The sequence below is a fragment of the Chelmon rostratus genome, chromosome 6 (genome assembly GCF_017976325.1).
Source record: "Chelmon rostratus isolate fCheRos1 chromosome 6, fCheRos1.pri, whole genome shotgun sequence".
In the NCBI taxonomy this organism is placed as follows: Eukaryota; Metazoa; Chordata; class Actinopteri; order Chaetodontiformes; family Chaetodontidae; genus Chelmon; species Chelmon rostratus.
The window spans coordinates 16,986,446-17,004,208 of record NC_055663.1 but is presented as its reverse complement, the minus strand read 5'-3'; the positions used below and the strand labels follow the sequence as shown (position 1 = coordinate 17,004,208).

The following is a 17,763-nucleotide window of genomic DNA, read 5'->3' as shown; positions in this document are numbered from 1 at the left end:
TCAACCTGTTGTCTCAGTAATCACACCATCAAAAATGCCAGGAGGTAGTAGGAAGGAGGGACAAGATTTCCTCCATGCTTTAGTTTGACACACCTACTCAAGGGACTGATTCATAAGCCCTGCAGCCTCTCCCTGTTAGTCAAACTGTAACCGGCACCGAGGACAAGGTCACCTGTTTGAAGTCACCTCAAGCAAGGATATGATTTTCGCAAGAATTTTGAAGTGCAAGGTGTTGTTGAGGGCCCTGTCTCTCATCTTCATTGGTGTGTTCCTTTATTTTGTCCTTTGGGAAGCTGGCTCTAACTGGCTGTCAGTGTCTGATCTCAGAATACCACAGCAGTTCTCTGCTGACCTGCCCGGCTGCTTGGCTATCATCAGCGGAGACACCGAGGGCAGGAAAAGCAAATTAGCAGAGCTTCTGGCATCCAGGAAAAGAGAGAAACCTTTATCTGAGGACTTCTACATAAATGAGACACAAGACTGTCCAGCTTACATTAAAAAGAGAGGATTCATTACTGTGCCTCTCAGTGAAGAGGAGAGAGATTTTCCCATTGCCTACTCCATGGTGATCCATGAGAAGATTGAGATGTTTGAGCGACTTCTCCGAGCTATTTACACTCCTCAGAACATCTACTGTGTGCATGTGGACCAGAAATCCACGGTGAAATTTAAGAGGGCTGTGAAGGCCATTGTTTCCTGCTTACCTAATGTGTTTGTAGCCTCTCGGATTGAAAGAGTGGTATACGCCTCATGGTCCCGGGTGCAGGCAGATTTGAACTGCATGAAAGATCTGCTGAGCTCTCAGGTCCAGTGGAGGTACATGCTCAACACCTGCGGGTCAGACTTCCCCATCAAAACCAACAGAGAGATGGTTCAGACACTGAAGGTCCTCAATGGAAGAAACACTATGGAGTCTGAGACCACCAATGACTACAAGAAGGGCCGTTGGCAGTATCACTACAATGTCACTGACAGCGTCATCAGAACAGATGTGAAGAAAAGTCCTCCGCCCATTAGCAGCCCCATGTTCTCGGGAAGTGCTTACTTTGTGGTCACAAGAGCCTTTGTGAAACATGTGATGGAGGACAGAGAGGTTCAGAAACTGCTTGAGTGGGAGAGGGACACCTACAGCCCCGATGAGCACTTATGGGCCACTCTGCAGAGGATGCCCTCTGTTCCCGGATCAGTGCCCGCCAACAGCAAGTACGATGCATCAGACATGCTCGCCCTCGCTCGCGTGGTGAAGTGGAGCTATTTAGCAGGAGAAGTGAGGGATGGAGCCCCGTACCACCCTTGCACTGGCACTTACAGAAGAGCAGTGTGTGTGTACGGATCTGGAGACCTCCAGTGGCTCCTGAGACAACAACATCTCCTGGCAAATAAGTTTGATCCCGAGGTTGATGATACTGCTATCAGATGTATGGAGTCGGTTCTGCGATTCAAAGCTTTAGGTCATGACCTGCTGTGAGCAGACCAGTGTTCCACCATTCTGTAAAGCTTGCAATTATTTGAAATGTAAAATATAATGTGTAACCTCAGGGAACACTTTGAACAGGAACTTTAAATATTATGGAAACCATATTAGTTTATCAAAAACACTTTTAAGGGTCTTCTACCTGAAATATTATGTGCCTGTTATTCTCAAATTATCTATTTTGTGAGGGAATTTCAAACAATATGGCCATTAATTTAACTGTCAGTGGGTTTTAGATCTTATGCAATTTTCACGTATTTTGTGCATCTTAATATCATTGTTAAGCTATTCCTATGGATCTTGGTATGTAGTTTCTTATGATTTCAATGAAATCTATATTTGTGGTGCCATCTAGTGGATTTTAAGTGGAAGCAATCTACATAGCAAAAAATATCTATAGCAACTTGGTCATTATTTCAACCTTGCCAAGCATCGCCCTACTCACTATATTATGTGCTGATAATACTTCATTTTGTTACAACTGCAAAACTGGTACTGAATGGGATAAAACAAAAAACAAAAAACAAAAGTGATGTGGATCCACGATTTTACTTGGAGAAAATGTTGCATTAAGACCTACATCTTTGTTTCAGATTGTTGCTCACGCGAATGCTCTGCCTCCACAATTCAGAGGGCACATTCAAGTGATGGGCAAAAAATAAAACTTTATTTTCCCCAGGCAGGATTTTAACAGAGAACGTCAGCAGTGAACAGTGAAAAAGGTGCCGTCAAAACTTGTTCTATGAAATGTCACTCAGTGGGTCAGAGACCTAAAATGCAGTTTAAAATCAGAGCAACCATAAAAATATATTAATTTCTCTCCATTGTCACCTTTTGAATATAAATATATATTTAAATGTAATAAAGCAGAACATGCATCAACCACTTGTAACAGAGTGCCTTAAATAACGTGTAGATACAACAGTAACTAGGGAACACCAATAAGATAAGATTGACTTGATATACCTGCAGTAAATAAAAAAAAGATTAAAAACGTTTGAGACAGCATGTGAAAAAAAACGCTGAGGATCGAGCTGTAAAAACTTCCACGACGTAACAGGCAGCATAGTTTCAAAAAGGCACTTTCTTGATGCAAAGAGCTAATTCTCCAGTCACATTGCCCAGAATATAAACAGAAGAGTGGCTGCGGTTCTAAACATTCTTCATCGTTCTCCTCCTCCTCCTCCACGTCTCGCAGTGCGGGCAGGGTCACTCTGGAACAGCGGCGGCTGCGATCTCCACTTTGCCGTGCATGTCTTGGTCGATTCTGCAAACAAATTCAGAAGTCATTAGACATCTGTCTAATGAGAGGCTACCACACCTTTCATATGATCACATATTGTTATCATTACCTTTACACCATTATAAATTATACTTTGTCTGAGTGAATATATCTTTTTTTTTAATTTACCAGACATATTCCCCAAACAAATGCCTTATTTGGTCTGTTTATATTTTACATACTCAACACTTGACCAAAATACCATTCCTGCTCCTTCTACTTAAAGCACTTCAAATATCTTGGAAGTACAAACCATCAACATCAGCTGTATTATCGTGAGCTTCTTACTTCCCTTTAAACTTTTTAAGACAAATGCACTAATGTGCGCTTCAGTAAGTCTGCTTTCATTATCTGCAGCACACACAGCATATATTGTATACATACACTTATTGTATGACATCTACAGCTGTTTGCATGCTTTGAATTTAGGCAAGCCTGTGAATTACCTGAATGAGTGCAAACTTTGTGCTTTAAATGTGCAATTTTTGTTAGTCAGAAAGACTTTGCTTTAAATCCAGGGCAATGTGTGAGGTTTTTAGTGCATTTGTCTTGCAAGTTTGTCAATCACCATAGAAACTCGTGCACCTAATAGCTAAGTACAACTGATTGTGGCAGTGTTTTTTTGTACACAATACAGTCTTCTACACCACAGTTATTATTTTTCTAATGTTCTAACATCCCATGATACTTAATCAGCAAATTAATCACCTCAGCAACTGAATGCTCACTACTTATCAGTAACGAGCAGAATGTTTCAGTGTGCATGAGCGAGGCTGACAAAGGTTTGAGTTACTAAACATCAGCAGGGAGTGGGGATATAGAGAGCCATGCAAAGAGCTGTGAGAGAGGACAAGCCGGGTGTTTGGTGAGGACGAGTTACTGAGAGGAGCCATGTGAGGCCATGGTTACTGTGCAACCACACACCACAGTGACTAAGACGAGCTACTTCCTTGTAGTTCCACCCCATTCAGTAGTACAAACACGACCAGACTTACCCAACATCGACTTCATCAAATTCTAAACCTGGTTTTTAAAAGACACATGCATGTAAGAGCGACTCGATGCCCCAAATTCAATATCAGAAAGCAGCAATGCAGTCATCAACACCAAAACTAAAGGTGCGTGCTATGTTTTAAACCACACGCAGATAGCTGATATTATTTTGAGGCAATAAATACAGAACGCATGTAACACAAACTGGCTTTGAGATTAACTTCACAGAATTGGCTCAGAAATGGGATTTAGTTGGTTAAACAATCACCAAGCCACCTATTTTTGGAAACCAATCAAACAGCTTCTCAGCCTGCTTTTAAGGAACTTGTTACATCTACTGAGAGGAACAAAGTGGGACATTCGGGAGGAAAGTTGTTGATTTGGGCTGGAAGGTAACAGGAAATCATCCGACTATAAAACAACGGGACAGAATGAGGTGTATTGGTGCATTTCTGAAAGCCAACAGATCATTTCGTTGTTAGTTTTGTGAAATGCAAAATGCTGAGACTGATCCTGGGTGAAAGTGCAGATACCTTTTACGGCTTTTCCTATTTTTTTCGTCGTCAAACCTTAAGAGGGGGGCAGGGAAATGGAGTTAAGGAAAGGAGAAATACACAGCCAACAGCAACCAAACATCCAAAAGAGCAAAAGATTAAAAAAACAAAAACAAAAAAACATTTGATGAGTATTTGTGTTGAAGCATTTTCAAATGCCACGAGAATACAAGATCCACCTCAGGTAAGCCACATCAAGGAAAAATACAGCATGAGCGAGGCATATCAGTAAAGGTTACAACTAGAAAATGAAGAATATATTCTTTAAAAGCAGTTTATAGGACAAAATGATCTGGACGCAGTTCTTTTCAGTAACGCTGACACCTGCTGAAATGTTAAAAGACATAAGATCAAGGCTTTACTATACTCTACATGTATATTTTACAAAAGGAAAATGTTTAGACACTGTAGTTTGCATTTGGATCTCTTCCCCATCATACATACAGTGTAAGTAAGACAAGTAATCATGCTCATGGGCAGACAGCGTCCATGATTTTGGAAAATACCTGAATCCCACCTGAGAATATCAGGCTGAATTGTGCAAAATTTCAAGCGAGTCAGACTCATAACCACTGACATCTCATCTACGGTGGCCACACAGGAACAGCAGAATGTTGCTGTAGCACCACCTACAGACAAAACGCAACTAATCTTTGCAGCATCAGTCAGAGCTGATGCTGTAGAGGCTGGATGAAATCTGTAGGAGGGCAGAAAGGGAAGGTGATCTATCCTGATCTGGTCATGGTTTATGTAGTTACTAAATCAAGTGAGCAGCCATGTATTGCTCCGCTGCACAGCCGCTTTTAGCTGTGAGGTCTGCGATCACCGGGTCCACTTCATGTAGGAACAAAACAGGTCTTATTATGATTCAACCCTCTACTGGGAACCACCCTAAAAGGTAAACATGTGATTGCATACTTAAGCGTTAGAGGTGACACCTTGTCATCACTTAGTATAAAAAACTGAGGGCCATGTCACCAAATTTCTGTTATGGCCTTGGATTTACATTCCTTAGCTTGCAGAGACCTAGCTATTTTGACTTTTGCCATGGATTTTGTCTTGTTTTAAAAGAGCTTGAGAAATAGTGATGTGTATGAGTGGAGCATACTTACTGTTTGATACAATCTGGTATGGACACATACTCCATTGGAACCAACGCTGCCAGGTCTGTCAAGCTGTACACATACTTGATTTTCTGACTGAATTTGGAGCTGTGAAAAAGAAGAAGGAAATGTCAGAATCTAAAGGTTAGACCTGTATTTTATTATTCTAATGGACTAAAACATTTAAGTCACCTTATGAAAGGTTTTGTGAGTGCCAACAGGGTGCGAATAAACCAAGAGGGATGGACGATTATCAAAGACTTCAAGTTCTTCCTTAATCTGTACAAAAAGAGTGAGAGAGGCCGTCAACATTCAGTCACATATCAGATATGACAATGCTGTTCTTGGGGTCGGCCGGTGCCTCTGCATCTGTTGCAATAACCACCACTCAGACTCACCTCCTGTCAATCTGCTGATAACACTTCCTGAGCCAGCCCACAGTTGGCATCTTTTTCCGCGAGGTCGCCCCATTCAAATACACAATCATATAGTTCTCGGCGACCAAAAGCTCCAGTGTGCCGATGACATACCTGCGGTAGGAAAACTCCATTAGCGCCGGTTGCGAAATGTTTGGCACACGTGGCCGAAGAAGTTCCAGTAAACACTCACTTGAATAAATTGTCCATGATGTATCTGTAATTTGGTTGATTGCTCTCAGGCATGAAGCACACCGCAAACACGATTATGGCATTCAAGCCATCTCCATAGTAACCTGCAGGGAAAGATCAAACACTAAAAATTGATGTTTCCTTATCAAAACACTGTTTTCATTGCCAAAACTTCTTCTTTACCTCATACTTTGACAAAATGCAGACTGTTAAACTCATGTTAAACACAAATATATCTTGTCCACCTTGTAAATTAACAGGAACATACAGTAGACATGCTGAAAATGTATATATGTGTGGGAACATTACACAAACTAACGCCACTGACCTCCATGGCTGATAACCCTCTTGTAGGGTTCGATGGCCTTCATGTCCACTCTGTGCTCCTGGTCTCCGATACGAAACACCCTCCAGCGCCGACCCTCCTCCCTCTCCTCCGAGGCCGAGTACTCCTGGACCGACTCCACACCCTTCTGCAGCAGCTCTGTGGTTTTCGGCTTGGGGAGATCATCTGAAGGCGAAGGGGGATTTTAAACCCACAGCTTAGATACTACACCTCCCAAGACGTGAGGGCTGTCTGATGTTATCAGGTCTATTTTGATCAAATCAGGTTTATTAAAACGTTCAGATCGCTCAATAATTCATAACTGAACTTTTCAATCACATGCATTTTAATCAACATTACATGTCATTTGTTGCTTTTAACTTTGGTATCCGGATGGCATGCTTTCTCTCCAAATCAACACCAACAATCACATCTCAGCTTCCATGTCTCCTTTCACTTGAGGTCAGAGTTTTCCAGAGGGAAAATCTGCAAATTTCTGGGGGAAATCCTGCTATTGTACTCTGCGTGAGCTTGTAATGTCACGGTATGGAAACAAATGCGTCGAACAAACACTCCCACACCCACAGTGACACACCACTGCCGACATCCCCGAGGACTTCTGAGCATCGTTTTTAGGATGTATGTGACATCAAGCAAAGTGTTAAAATGATCGTGTGTATCAAGCATGCAACAAGCAGAATCGAAAATAGGTGAATAGTGAAACCAAATCATAGCAACAAACTTTCATGAGGATCGCTCTGCGAGCGGCCCATTTTCTAAATATACTGAATCAAACGCATTGCTCTGTGTCTCTTCTTTAGAGCTCTGTATGAGCCACATATACTGTACAGATGTAGCCTGAAAATAACTGGTAAGATGTTCATCATTTATGAAATCATCGACCTCATGAATCATTTACAATCACGTCACGCTGCAGAAAGCTGCTACTAATCACACCACTGTGTCACTCTGTCACTAGCAATCTGTAAATTAATTGTAATCTTGAGTTTAACTGCTCTTGTTTAGTTTTTATTCCCCCTTTTTTATTTCAAATGCTTCTAATTACTTACATTTATTACATTTCTGCCAATTGATCCCCTAAATCCTATACACTGGGCTTTTAATGTAGGATTCAAATGGTAAAATGACAAATGTGTCTCCAATTAACAGCTAAATTTATTAGAAGCACATTTGTATTACACTATAATGAATTCATTTATTGCGTAACTTCTTGTGACACAGCGAATGACTAATAACCAAACAGCACGATAGCAAATGTTTGAATGGCTAAAAACTGACAACTGCAGCATTACTGTGCAGATGAAACCACTTCTTAACTGACATGTCGTTATTGATTGTCACCTAAATTGTAGGGAAGATTTCAAAGAAATGACATGCACAAAAACATTAACTGAAAATGAAAGGTATGGGACACGAAACCTCCCCATGATTTGTCTGAACAACTGAAGAAAGAAAAGAATCTGGACAATAGCGGTTGATTCATGGTTGGGAGAAAAAAAATCAAAAACAAAAAAAAACAAAAAAAAACAGGGGCTGTCCAACAGACCTTACCACAAGGAAGAGAGAAACCTGCTGCTGGCCTGCAGCCTGTTTCCAGGCAGAGAATGGAAACAATTCTTCCAAGTGAAAAAGAGGAAGGCAGCAGTGTGGAAACACAGAAACAACAAAGCACATTTTAACTACATGTAAGGCAGCTGCCATCCCAAACCTGCAAAATCAAGGAAGGAACGTGCAATGGGTCCCAGAACCAGGAAATAAAAGACTGGTCGGATAACACACTGGCGCCACCCAACAAGGCTAAATATCTTGAACGAATCTCCAAACTCATCAAGTCAATCTAAACTTTACTGCTTGAACTTTCAGTGTTAACAAAACAAACTGGGTTATGCGATACTAAGTGCTAAATGTACTATTGTGATGGTATTATATTAAGTTCTTACCTTCCCATTCAAACTCATTGCTGTTTTCTGAAGGCGTGTCTATGTCATCGAGGTCCAGCTCGGTGCTTTCATCCAGCTCATCAGAGAGAAGGGAGCCTTCACTGCGGTCGAGTGTAAGGCTGATGTCCGGAGCTGCAAGCTTCTTCTTTGCCTTCTTGGCAGGGTTCATTGCATAGCCTAGGGTAGATGCCCAAATCACCAAGGGGTTATGCTGTTGGTAAGAGCAACTGAAGGACAGGTTCAGATAGATTTTTTTTCAAGTCTATCATAATATAATGCTAATAAGCAGTGAAGAGACTTTTTCCAAGCCCGTCCAGAGTGCTTGTTAATGCAAGAATGCATTCTGAAGTTCAGTCAAAGCTAATATGAGGCTTCATTAGTCTAAGTTTCATAAGTAAAGTGGTATCTTCAAAACATTACAGCCTTTTACAGCGAAATTCCCTCTTTCTTATTGTCATTTCACTGCAGCTCAACAAAGAAACACCATCTGAGAGGACTCTGTACTAAAAAGACAATGTTGGAAGACATCCTTTTGCTTACTCAGTCCGCGGAGGCCTCACTTTGTCCAAACTTTAGAACACACTTTTGCACGAACAAGAATGAACAGGCATGAGTACAGCGCCCAATAAGTCTCTCAACATTAAAAAAATGTGAATAGGTGTGAATATATTCTCCTAGGTCGCTGTAGCAATGCACCATATACTATTCTGCTTTCATACCAGGATCTCCCTCTTCAGAGGTTCCCGCAAAAAGCTCGTCTTCAAGCTCCTCTTCCTCTGGCAGGGGCCTAATAACCAAACGAAAGGTGATCATGCCTTCAGTAGTTAGTGTGACTTTCAAAAGATAAACATGTGATACAAACTGGGAACTACGATCCTTTCATGATTTAATAACATTATGAAATGACAATGGCAATACCGTGGAAAGTCCTCATCCTGCCACTCTTCCTTAAGTTCAACTCCTTCCATTCTTAGGCGGGCTTCTGTTGTGGCGACTGACTCTTGGCGCTCCAGGCTGGGAATGAAAACACAAAAAAGGTTAATATTCAGGTCATATTTTCTGTTCAACGATCTCTAATTCTCAAAAAGGCCCTCTTGTTCTACAAATGCACTGTAGTAAGATCAAGAGCAGGGCCAGGAGAGATTATCTGGGACAAATAAATCCAAACACATAATAGGCTATCTGTCAACAGTTGTTTGTGACTTGTACAATCCTCACAGGATTATGTAAGAAATGCAGACCAAGAGTCAAAGGCAATTTTTCTCATGGTGTAATATGTCAGGCAATAAAACCTTTGCAAAGTTAGTAGACATGTATAGTAACAGTGATGGAACTACATAACAATAGATACACTGGAGTAAAGCTATACAGAAAGCACATGCTTATACCCTGCAAACAAGAGTGGGATCTTCATGTTATGAATAGGGTAGACTATGCTGAGGAAATGCTATAAAATACTGGAAAAAGATCCATGTAAGACTGAATTAATGTAAACAGATGCAATCCTTTAATCTCAATGTGTATATTTATATGGATAAAACCTGTCCAAAAAGATCTGTGTTAACAGTCGCTGTGTCACGTCAACTGTTCATACAAATTAGCTAAAAAGTACACTGACAACTTTTTCACTAATACCTAAAATCAACATGAATAAGTAACATGAAATGAAACATATTCCATGTCACCTTCGCATTCAAGCACTTTTGCAGCACCATTTTTATCTTAAAAAGGACATTTTTAGATTCCCAGCTGGACAACCTGTATTAAGTGTGAAGTGCAATTTTAACCACCTAACAAAAGTGGATGGATTTAGAATGGACCTGAAACTTCCAATACTTACTGTATAATAAAGGGTATAATGGCTTTTTGTGCGCTATGGTTTACCTCGACTGTTATCACCTTGTGTTAGATCAATCAGGGAAAAGCCTGTTTATGTTTGCCAAACGGTGTGCTTCTTTACCATCACAACAACCAAATACCTCAATGTGAGAGGCAAATAGCTATGACACCTGTGATGTACCAACTTCTAGACAGAAGATGATGATGCATGTTGATCGAGAATCTCCTCAAGAGTTTCAGCGTGCAACTGGCCACATAATCAGATCACTGGCTTCTTGAATAGCTTACCAGCTTGTGTTGAGGGCTTAGTTCATAAACCATAAGGCTACTCACTAATGCTGTTCATGGTATCTGTATCCTTGAATGTACAGAGCTCCCTTTGATGCATTAATCACATGCACGGCTGGATTTGTTCTCCCAGACACAAAAACATTCTGGGCATTTGGTACTCAGCATTTCAGAACGTATCAGTTTAGCTGTTTACTTTTGTATAGTGCTAATCCCCACATTACATTTGAAATCCAACAAAGAGAGTTAGAAGTGCCACAGGAATGTGGTTTCTTGGAAAGGAACCCTTGCAATCAAAGTGCACTGGAGACCAAGCTGCATGTGACATTAGGGAGTCAAATGGAAGAGATGAATGACCATTTGTCAAGTAGTGTTGCTGTCCAGCTGTTACCCTTTTCATATCGTGATTTCTAAAAACCTTGCGCCTTCAGTGATGCGCACATACTTTTAACGAATGGTCCACTTTTGTTTGCCAAGGACCCACAGAGTAAGATCTGTCATCTACTTATTTAGCTTGTCAAAGGTCGGCCAAATGATGCTCTCTGCATGTGTTGCTCAGCTGTCCACACATGTTGCTGACTAAACTACAGAGGCTAGAGACAATGACAGTTACACATGTATATAATACCATAGAGTCCAAAAAATAGCCCTGCATTTTAATTCACAACTTATATTTTGCAGTTTTTATTTAGACTGTGCCAGGGACGCACTGATTTAACTTTGTGGTCATCTTTGATGTCCTAGTCTCTGGTGCTGTTGTAATGAATTACATTGGGATTTGATCCTACTGGTTTGGCTACAGATGGACAAAATAACATGAGATTGTGCAGGTATTCCTGTTATTATGTCCACCCGCTCTATAATGCTGAGGAAATAAATTTCCTACCGGCCTCAGACTGAATTCTACTTTATCTGCTTTTCTGACCAGGCTACAGATAAAGGAAAGCCAGAAGGTTTGGAAAACTATGCCCTTCGCTTTTGGTATTAGTGGCTGCTTGTAGGCTAAGCATTGATTTAGAAAAATGTCTGTAAACTTGAAAACAAGGTTGTGGGTTTGAAAGCCAGCGTGGGACACAGTTGTGCTGGCTCAAACAGGCAAGTTTTGCCTGTAAGAGAAGCTCTGCAGAAGAGCGTCTTCCACTGCCACTGGCAATGAGCAGGCAGTGAATCGCAAGCCTGTCAAGCAGCTTTCAAATCCACTGCAAAACATGAACTGGCACTTGAACACAGTCATCTGGCTCAGGTGCTGGAATCTGGAAGCACAGCTTTCTTGCAATGGAGACATCGAGCCAGAAACTAGCTAATGTTATTAGTTGCCAACATGTAGGCCAAACATAACAATGCACACATACGGACCTTCCAATGGGTCCGGGTGGTGATCGTGGCTGTGGGAGGCTCACTGGGGTAGAGCTCCTAGCTCCCGGCTGTTTCTGCTCATTGTCCGGGGTTGTCCTTTCCTGTGGCGTACCTCTTGTTTTGGTTGGAGTCTCTTGAAGTGCCTCTTCGCCATTTTCAACTGTGGAAGCTGTGCTATTTTGTAACTCGTCTAATTCCTCCTCATCGCCTTCTCCCGACACTCCAGAAGATGATGGACTGGAAGTCTGTCTGTTTCTCAGCTCCTCATGAGTCCTCCTGGGTGTGACAAAATCTGGGCTGCTATTGTTCAAATTCATATCACTTACACCCTTCAGCACCGCTTCGCCCTCGATCACATCCGATGCCATTAAGTTTCCCCTGTCGTCCTTGTGAAAAAGCGGCTGAGTTAAAGAGTATGACTATAAAAAGTTTAAATCACCGGTTTGCTAGTTAGCATATATCAGTCAGATAGCTGAACCGGACTTACACAACTTCTTTAGAAGTTTGCGGCTAGCGTGGTAGCTCTTGCCTCATACAGCTAGCCAAGAGGGCTGTTGTTGTTGACAGCGATCTATGGCCACTAACAGCATATCTTATTAGCCAAACAGCGCTAAATATCACACAGTGTACACAGATCGTCACCGTTTCTAAATGCGCCTCAGTGTGAGGACTCAGGAGTCCAAAAAGTGTGCTAGCTTTGCATAAGCAGCGGTGCGCAGTGATCCTACTTATCAATTTCCTCCCTTCCTTCCTCCAAGTCACAATGCTCTCCTGCGAACGTAACAGACGTTAGTCGCACTAGCGTACGGGCTACAGTTAGTTGGTTAGCTAACTTAGCCAAAGCAAAAGGTAAGCTAATGTTGTCTACGTAACGCCGGCATTAATACATAAAAATCAAGCCAGTTGTCAACTACGACGCAATGTTAGGAAAAGCTTTCCATGGATTTATGCAAAGCATACAAAGTCAGTATCCGCTGATTGAACTTGCCGGGTCCTCCGGTATCTATGTTAGTAAAGTAGCGGCTGTTTGCTAACAATGCTAGCTAACTAACCGGAGCGCTCTGTTGTTAGCACTCCAGCTAGCGAGCCGTCTGGTGGTGTTGCCAGTTGTGTTTCCTACATGTTTGTAGCTGAACTTTCTACCGTCTTCTTTCAAACATAAAGCCCTCATTAAAGCACACCGAATTACAGACATTGTTACGTTGGAGCATTATTTTCACCATCTGGAAAACAATGTTTTCACTGCCGCATCGTGCAATGCAAAATGTTATTCCACACACTAAAGATTTAAATTCTTCGCTGTGTCTCATAAGTTGAAACGATCGAGACAAAGTTGCTAAAGAGCATTGCTCCCCAACTGTAGCTCAAAATACTTCATATAGATAAAGTTAGAGGTTTTAATATAGGTTAAAATATAATATATATGCGTCTATTTTTTTCTGACTCTATGGAAAATCAGCAAACCTGGCAACCCTGTAGTTTCGATCCCTGTATGTACTGTCGAGGTGTCACTGCCCCAGCAAGGTTTCACTGCCCTCTGTTGTTGCTGAAAGATTACATCTCAAAAGCTCGAATCAGTTGACCTGCTTTGTGTTCAAAACGGAGATAAACTATTGATCTAACTCTTTTAGGGCAGCATCGAATCTCCTCAAACTTTTGGATAAAAATTTAATTTTCATTTCCAATCTGTAAAAAAACAAACAAAAAGCAATGCTAGCAACATTTTGATTCCACTTAATGATCAGAAATGTCTATGCTACTAGTTGTGCTTCCGATAAGTTGTAATGGTAGATCTGCGACACTGGTGGAGGGTAATAATGATAATAACGACAGCATTTTTCATTCATACTTCAATTTTTTGCTTTTTTATATACTTTTACATTACTTTATTTCAGAGAAGATTATTGTAAATTATACTCCATTCCATTTAATTTAATATTACAAATCCTTTGATCAGTTTATAAAATATGATGCATTGTCACTGGTTAAACAATCCAACAAAATAGTGGATTTTTTCACCACCTTAACAAGTTACTTTGTTAACGCGCTGTTTAATTTAATTAATCAATAACAATCAAATGATATAATATATAATAATATAGCATGCAGAAAGGATCCATTCTGCATTACAAGTACGTTTACTTTTGATACCTAAGTACATGTTGTTGTGAATACAGCACATTATAAATCATCATATTTTTGCAGTACACACAGATTGGAGTAATGAGTCTGTAATTAATAGTTTCATAATGTGTGGACTTCACTGTTACTCTAAGTGTTGCATCTAACTGATTTTCTGTCTCGTAGATGGTTGTGAATAAACACGCACAGGTATGTTGATAGTATGAACAACCACATCATCACACAAGATTAAAAAAAATGGAGTTTGAATTGTTTCATGATATGTAATATAACATTTGAGTGGTTAATTATACAGTTTCCACCAATAAGTTTTTAATCCTATTTAGAAACAGTCACTTTGAAGTACTTCTTAACATGCAGTGACTACTCTTTGCCACTAGGTGGAGGCAGATGCTAACTTACACACTGCAGTCTGGGGGACGCCTGTGATGATAAAACTCCACCATGTGTCAAACCTGTGTGAAAAGCCAAATGTCTGGCATGTAATGAGGAGAAATTGGCAATTGTAATTATAATTGCAAAAGCTTATAAATTCCAGATTTTTCTGAATGTAGCAGTGATATGGTGCTGTTTTCTTTTTAATTCAGATAAAATCATGTATTTCTTTCTTTTAACAATGATATTCTCAAATTAATCTGGTTGCAGTGACCCCTCAGGTGAGGCTTTATCAATAAATATGACTGGAGAGTGGAGAACATGTCAGTCTGTTCAGTTAGAGCTTTCAGCAGCTCTCACTTCATTTCAGTCATTTCTCTTTTGGGGACCTCATGGTAAAAAAAAATAGAAAAGAAAAGGAAAGGAAATAATGGCAGCTATACATCTAACATAATGATGCCGCCTGGTTAATACCTCCTCTGTGTGCAGCGGATCATTCAGTGTAATTTCTAATTAACACGTTGCTATTTACTCTGTTGGATCATTAGGCCTCATCACAAAAGGATAATCCAGTCAAATTGAGAGTTTATGCTTCCCTTCCACCTTCCACCGTGGTGCTGTTTGCTAATGAGTCATGTTGCAATTATCTAACAAATTAAGACAAATGTTGCCTGTTTAAACAAGATAAATCTATTGCTATAGCATCAACACATGTGACACAGACAGGAGAATTTATCCTACGTCTTTCTAGTAAATTCACATTACATTTATGCCCAATATTTTACAGAAAGTTCGAAGAATAAAACTGGAATTTTGATTAATCATGGCTTTTCATACCATTTTAAGTTGTTCTTATCCTGACATTATTTTCTTAAGTTAATCTTGAAATTGTATGTAATTATACAAAATTTCTTAGAAGTATATATATATATTGAATAAGATATTGTTAAGCAAGGTAGGCTTAGTGAAAGAGCACAGTTATAATGTTTGTGTTGCATTGTTCATGACAATAAATATCTCTCCTCAATCAGTGAGCAGCTGTTGTTGTCGTACAGTTCCAACGTAGCCGAGCAGTTGGTTTAAACATTAAAACCTAAAATAGCATTGTATGATTCAGGATCTATCCGATTCTTCCCTTTAAAAGTAATACATGAACTCCAGATCTCAGCGCAGATGCTGCAGCAGACCTCTCCTTTCATGATGAAAGGCGGCGCGAACGTTGGGATCACAGATGGAAGCTGTAACCTATTTGTGAAGCAGAATCATTAGGACGGTTCTCCAACCAATTTCCATAAGTGGGGTAGCGGGAAGTATTTAGGCTACTCGAAGTATATCACTAATGAGAAAAGACAAAAAGGATTCATGTGCATGTTTTATGCAATCTCTTTCTGGGTGTAGATGAATAATTATTTATGATTGCAAAGCCTAAAAGGGAGGCAAAAAGATAGCAACTGCAAAGAGACTGGTAAAAAATTTAAAGAGGAAGTTAAATGAATATTTAAGGATAGATGAAATATTTAATGGAAACAAATGAGCAAAACATTTAAAACAGCATGATAAATAGTAGTGAGTGCCATTAAAATGACCCTCATAATTTGTGCTATTTGCTGCAGTAGCCATAAGGCCTCAGTCACACTCGCAATGCTGTGAAATGAGGACTCCAACAATTGTTTTCAGCATGCCAGTCATTATATGAGGACATTGTGTCTGTAACCCAGGGCTGACCTCGTAGCTGAGAAATATTAGCCTTTGATACAGTGTAGTTTGTATTGATGCCATGAGGCAAAAACAATTCATGTTTTATTGACCTTCTTCAAGTTGAGGTTAGGGTTCTGACAAAAAAAAAAAACACATAACGGCATAAATTCTGAATATGGTTGCTGTTAATTTCTCAAGAGACATTCTGCATTAGGGTTTCACATAACACCAGCGTTTCAGTCTGATGCTCTGCAGTACATTTAGTAAACGTCTCACCTGCCTACATCAAAAGAGAAAAAAAAAGTCTGTAGTATGTACCAGCACAGTTCATTTGTTTTCCAAATGCGAAAATAATTAAATCAGCAAACAAATAATTATTCAAGTCAATGAGAACAATTATCTCAAAGATGCCTCTGAGACTTGGATGTGCATACTGAATTGATTAATTATCCTGCTAAAGATAATTGAGTTAGATCTTTGACTGCTTCCTCTCAACATACTCTTGCCTCCGCCTTGATCTTAAGAAGAACCTCATCTCCGCCATCATTTCTAACATGTGGCCGTCATGAGCACTTCTCCGTGTGCTTGCCGTGGTGTGATGGCACGCAGGGGTGTTTTTTTTAAATTCTGCAGGTCATCTTGCCCTGCACTGCTCTAGATTACTCCTGCATCGTAAGGAGGAATCTAGAAATGTTCATGGCTAGAAATCAGCGGTTTCTCATCTCTTAGTTAAACTTCATGAACCTTAGGTTTTACGGCATATTCTGATCTTTATTAAATTGCCTATTAGATTTATTAGAAATGCAGCAGTGGGCTGACCTGAGTTGGTCTGTCCAAGTTCAACTTTGTCAGCGACGCTGTGTCATGCCCTTACTAACCCATGGGCAGACTATTACTTACCTCTGAGCCAGACAGAGATCATTACCTCTGTGAATGATGGCAAGGCAGCCCGAGCCCAACAGCTTTATCTCCCAGCTCGACTCGGCGGACGCCAGCCATCACGTCCTGTTAACAATTCCATGGCTCCACCATAAAGATAAGCTCTCTCAATCAGCTCCGTCTGTCTCAATCGCCACTGAAGGGCCATCAGTCATCACTAGCTGGGACGGGAGCCCCTCCATATTCGCCTGTGATTGACACCATTTAGATGATCCAGCCGGAATCACCGGGCTGTTTATTTCCTCTGCGGACCAGTGTACTGTTTTCTGATTAAGGGAGTTCATGAAATATTTATTTTCCGGAATCAGCGTGTTCGACTTCATGCAATCGGCCCTTTCGCTCTGAGCAAATATTGGCCCGTTCCATGTGGAATCTTTCAAATGCCGAGATGAATTAAGTCAGAGGCTTTGACATTTTAATCAGAGTGAACACAAGAAGCCAACTGTCACTGTCAGACCACATGAAGGTCATTGCAGCTGTTAAGGATCTGCTTGCCGTAACATTTAATGGTTACATCCTAATGATTCGTTTACATGTGAGATCAGGTTGATATTTTATGTATAAGCACACATTCGATTCAAGGCCTTTTATTCTATTAACCTGTCCTGTCTCCGTTAGATCCTTTCCAAGATAATTCCCATATGGCTTAGCCTTTGATAAATATGCTTTTAGGTCTATCTAATTAATGCATTCCACTGTGATTTTCTTCACTTGTCACCCACTCTTTAACCTCATAGCGGAGGAACACACTTTTCCTCCTCAAATTAACGGTCCTCTGAGACGCTGTACACGTGTGAGCTAATGATATAGCGCTCTGTACAACCTG

At 40.5% G+C, this 17,763-nt stretch overlaps 2 protein-coding genes across 3 annotated transcripts; one reads left to right on the top strand and one right to left on the bottom strand.

The window, feature by feature from the left end:
* The first annotated feature begins 156 nt into the window (after positions 1-156).
* gcnt3 (glucosaminyl (N-acetyl) transferase 3, mucin type) lies at positions 157-5,658 on the top strand. The gene has a single exon (XM_041938157.1). It carries the CDS (start codon positions 200-202, stop codon positions 1,466-1,468), a length of 1,269 nt encoding a protein of 422 aa, XP_041794091.1. The 5' UTR covers positions 157-199; the 3' UTR covers positions 1,469-5,658.
* Positions 2,120-12,827, bottom strand: bnip2 (BCL2 interacting protein 2). 2 transcript variants are annotated; one of them, XM_041938155.1, is made up of 11 exons: positions 11,784-12,827; positions 9,219-9,314; positions 9,020-9,087; positions 8,301-8,477; positions 6,343-6,525; positions 6,016-6,118; positions 5,805-5,936; positions 5,599-5,685; positions 5,416-5,514; positions 4,283-4,318; positions 2,120-2,741 (listed from the first exon to the last, which is right to left on the bottom strand). In XM_041938155.1, the coding sequence occupies exons 1-11, from the start codon at positions 12,149-12,151 to the stop codon at positions 2,684-2,686; spliced, it is 1,407 nt and encodes a 468-aa protein (XP_041794089.1). In that variant the 5' UTR covers positions 12,152-12,827; the 3' UTR covers positions 2,120-2,683. The 2 variants fall into 2 exon arrangements, with proteins under 2 accessions (XP_041794089.1, XP_041794090.1); XM_041938156.1 differs by lacking the exon at positions 4,283-4,318 and having other exon boundaries at positions 11,784-12,824.
* Between the last annotated feature and the right edge of the window lie 4,936 nt (positions 12,828-17,763).

Bases quoted from the DNA above. Each gene is read 5' to 3' on its own strand.
- gcnt3 (XM_041938157.1), top strand. From the start codon at position 200: ATGATTTTCGCAAGAATTTTGAAGTGCAAGGTGTTGTTGAGGGCCCTG.
- bnip2 (XM_041938155.1), bottom strand. From the start codon at position 12,151: ATGGCATCGGATGTGATCGAGGGCGAAGCGGTGCTGAAGGGTGTAAGT. The intron at 6,119-6,342 runs GTCAGTGGCGTT...CTTTCCCTGCAG, and splicing joins GAGGGTTATCAGCCATGGAG to GTTACTATGGAGATGGCTTG. The intron at 5,937-6,015 runs GTGAGTGTTTAC...TTCCTACCGCAG, and splicing joins ATCATGGACAATTTATTCAA to GTATGTCATCGGCACACTGG.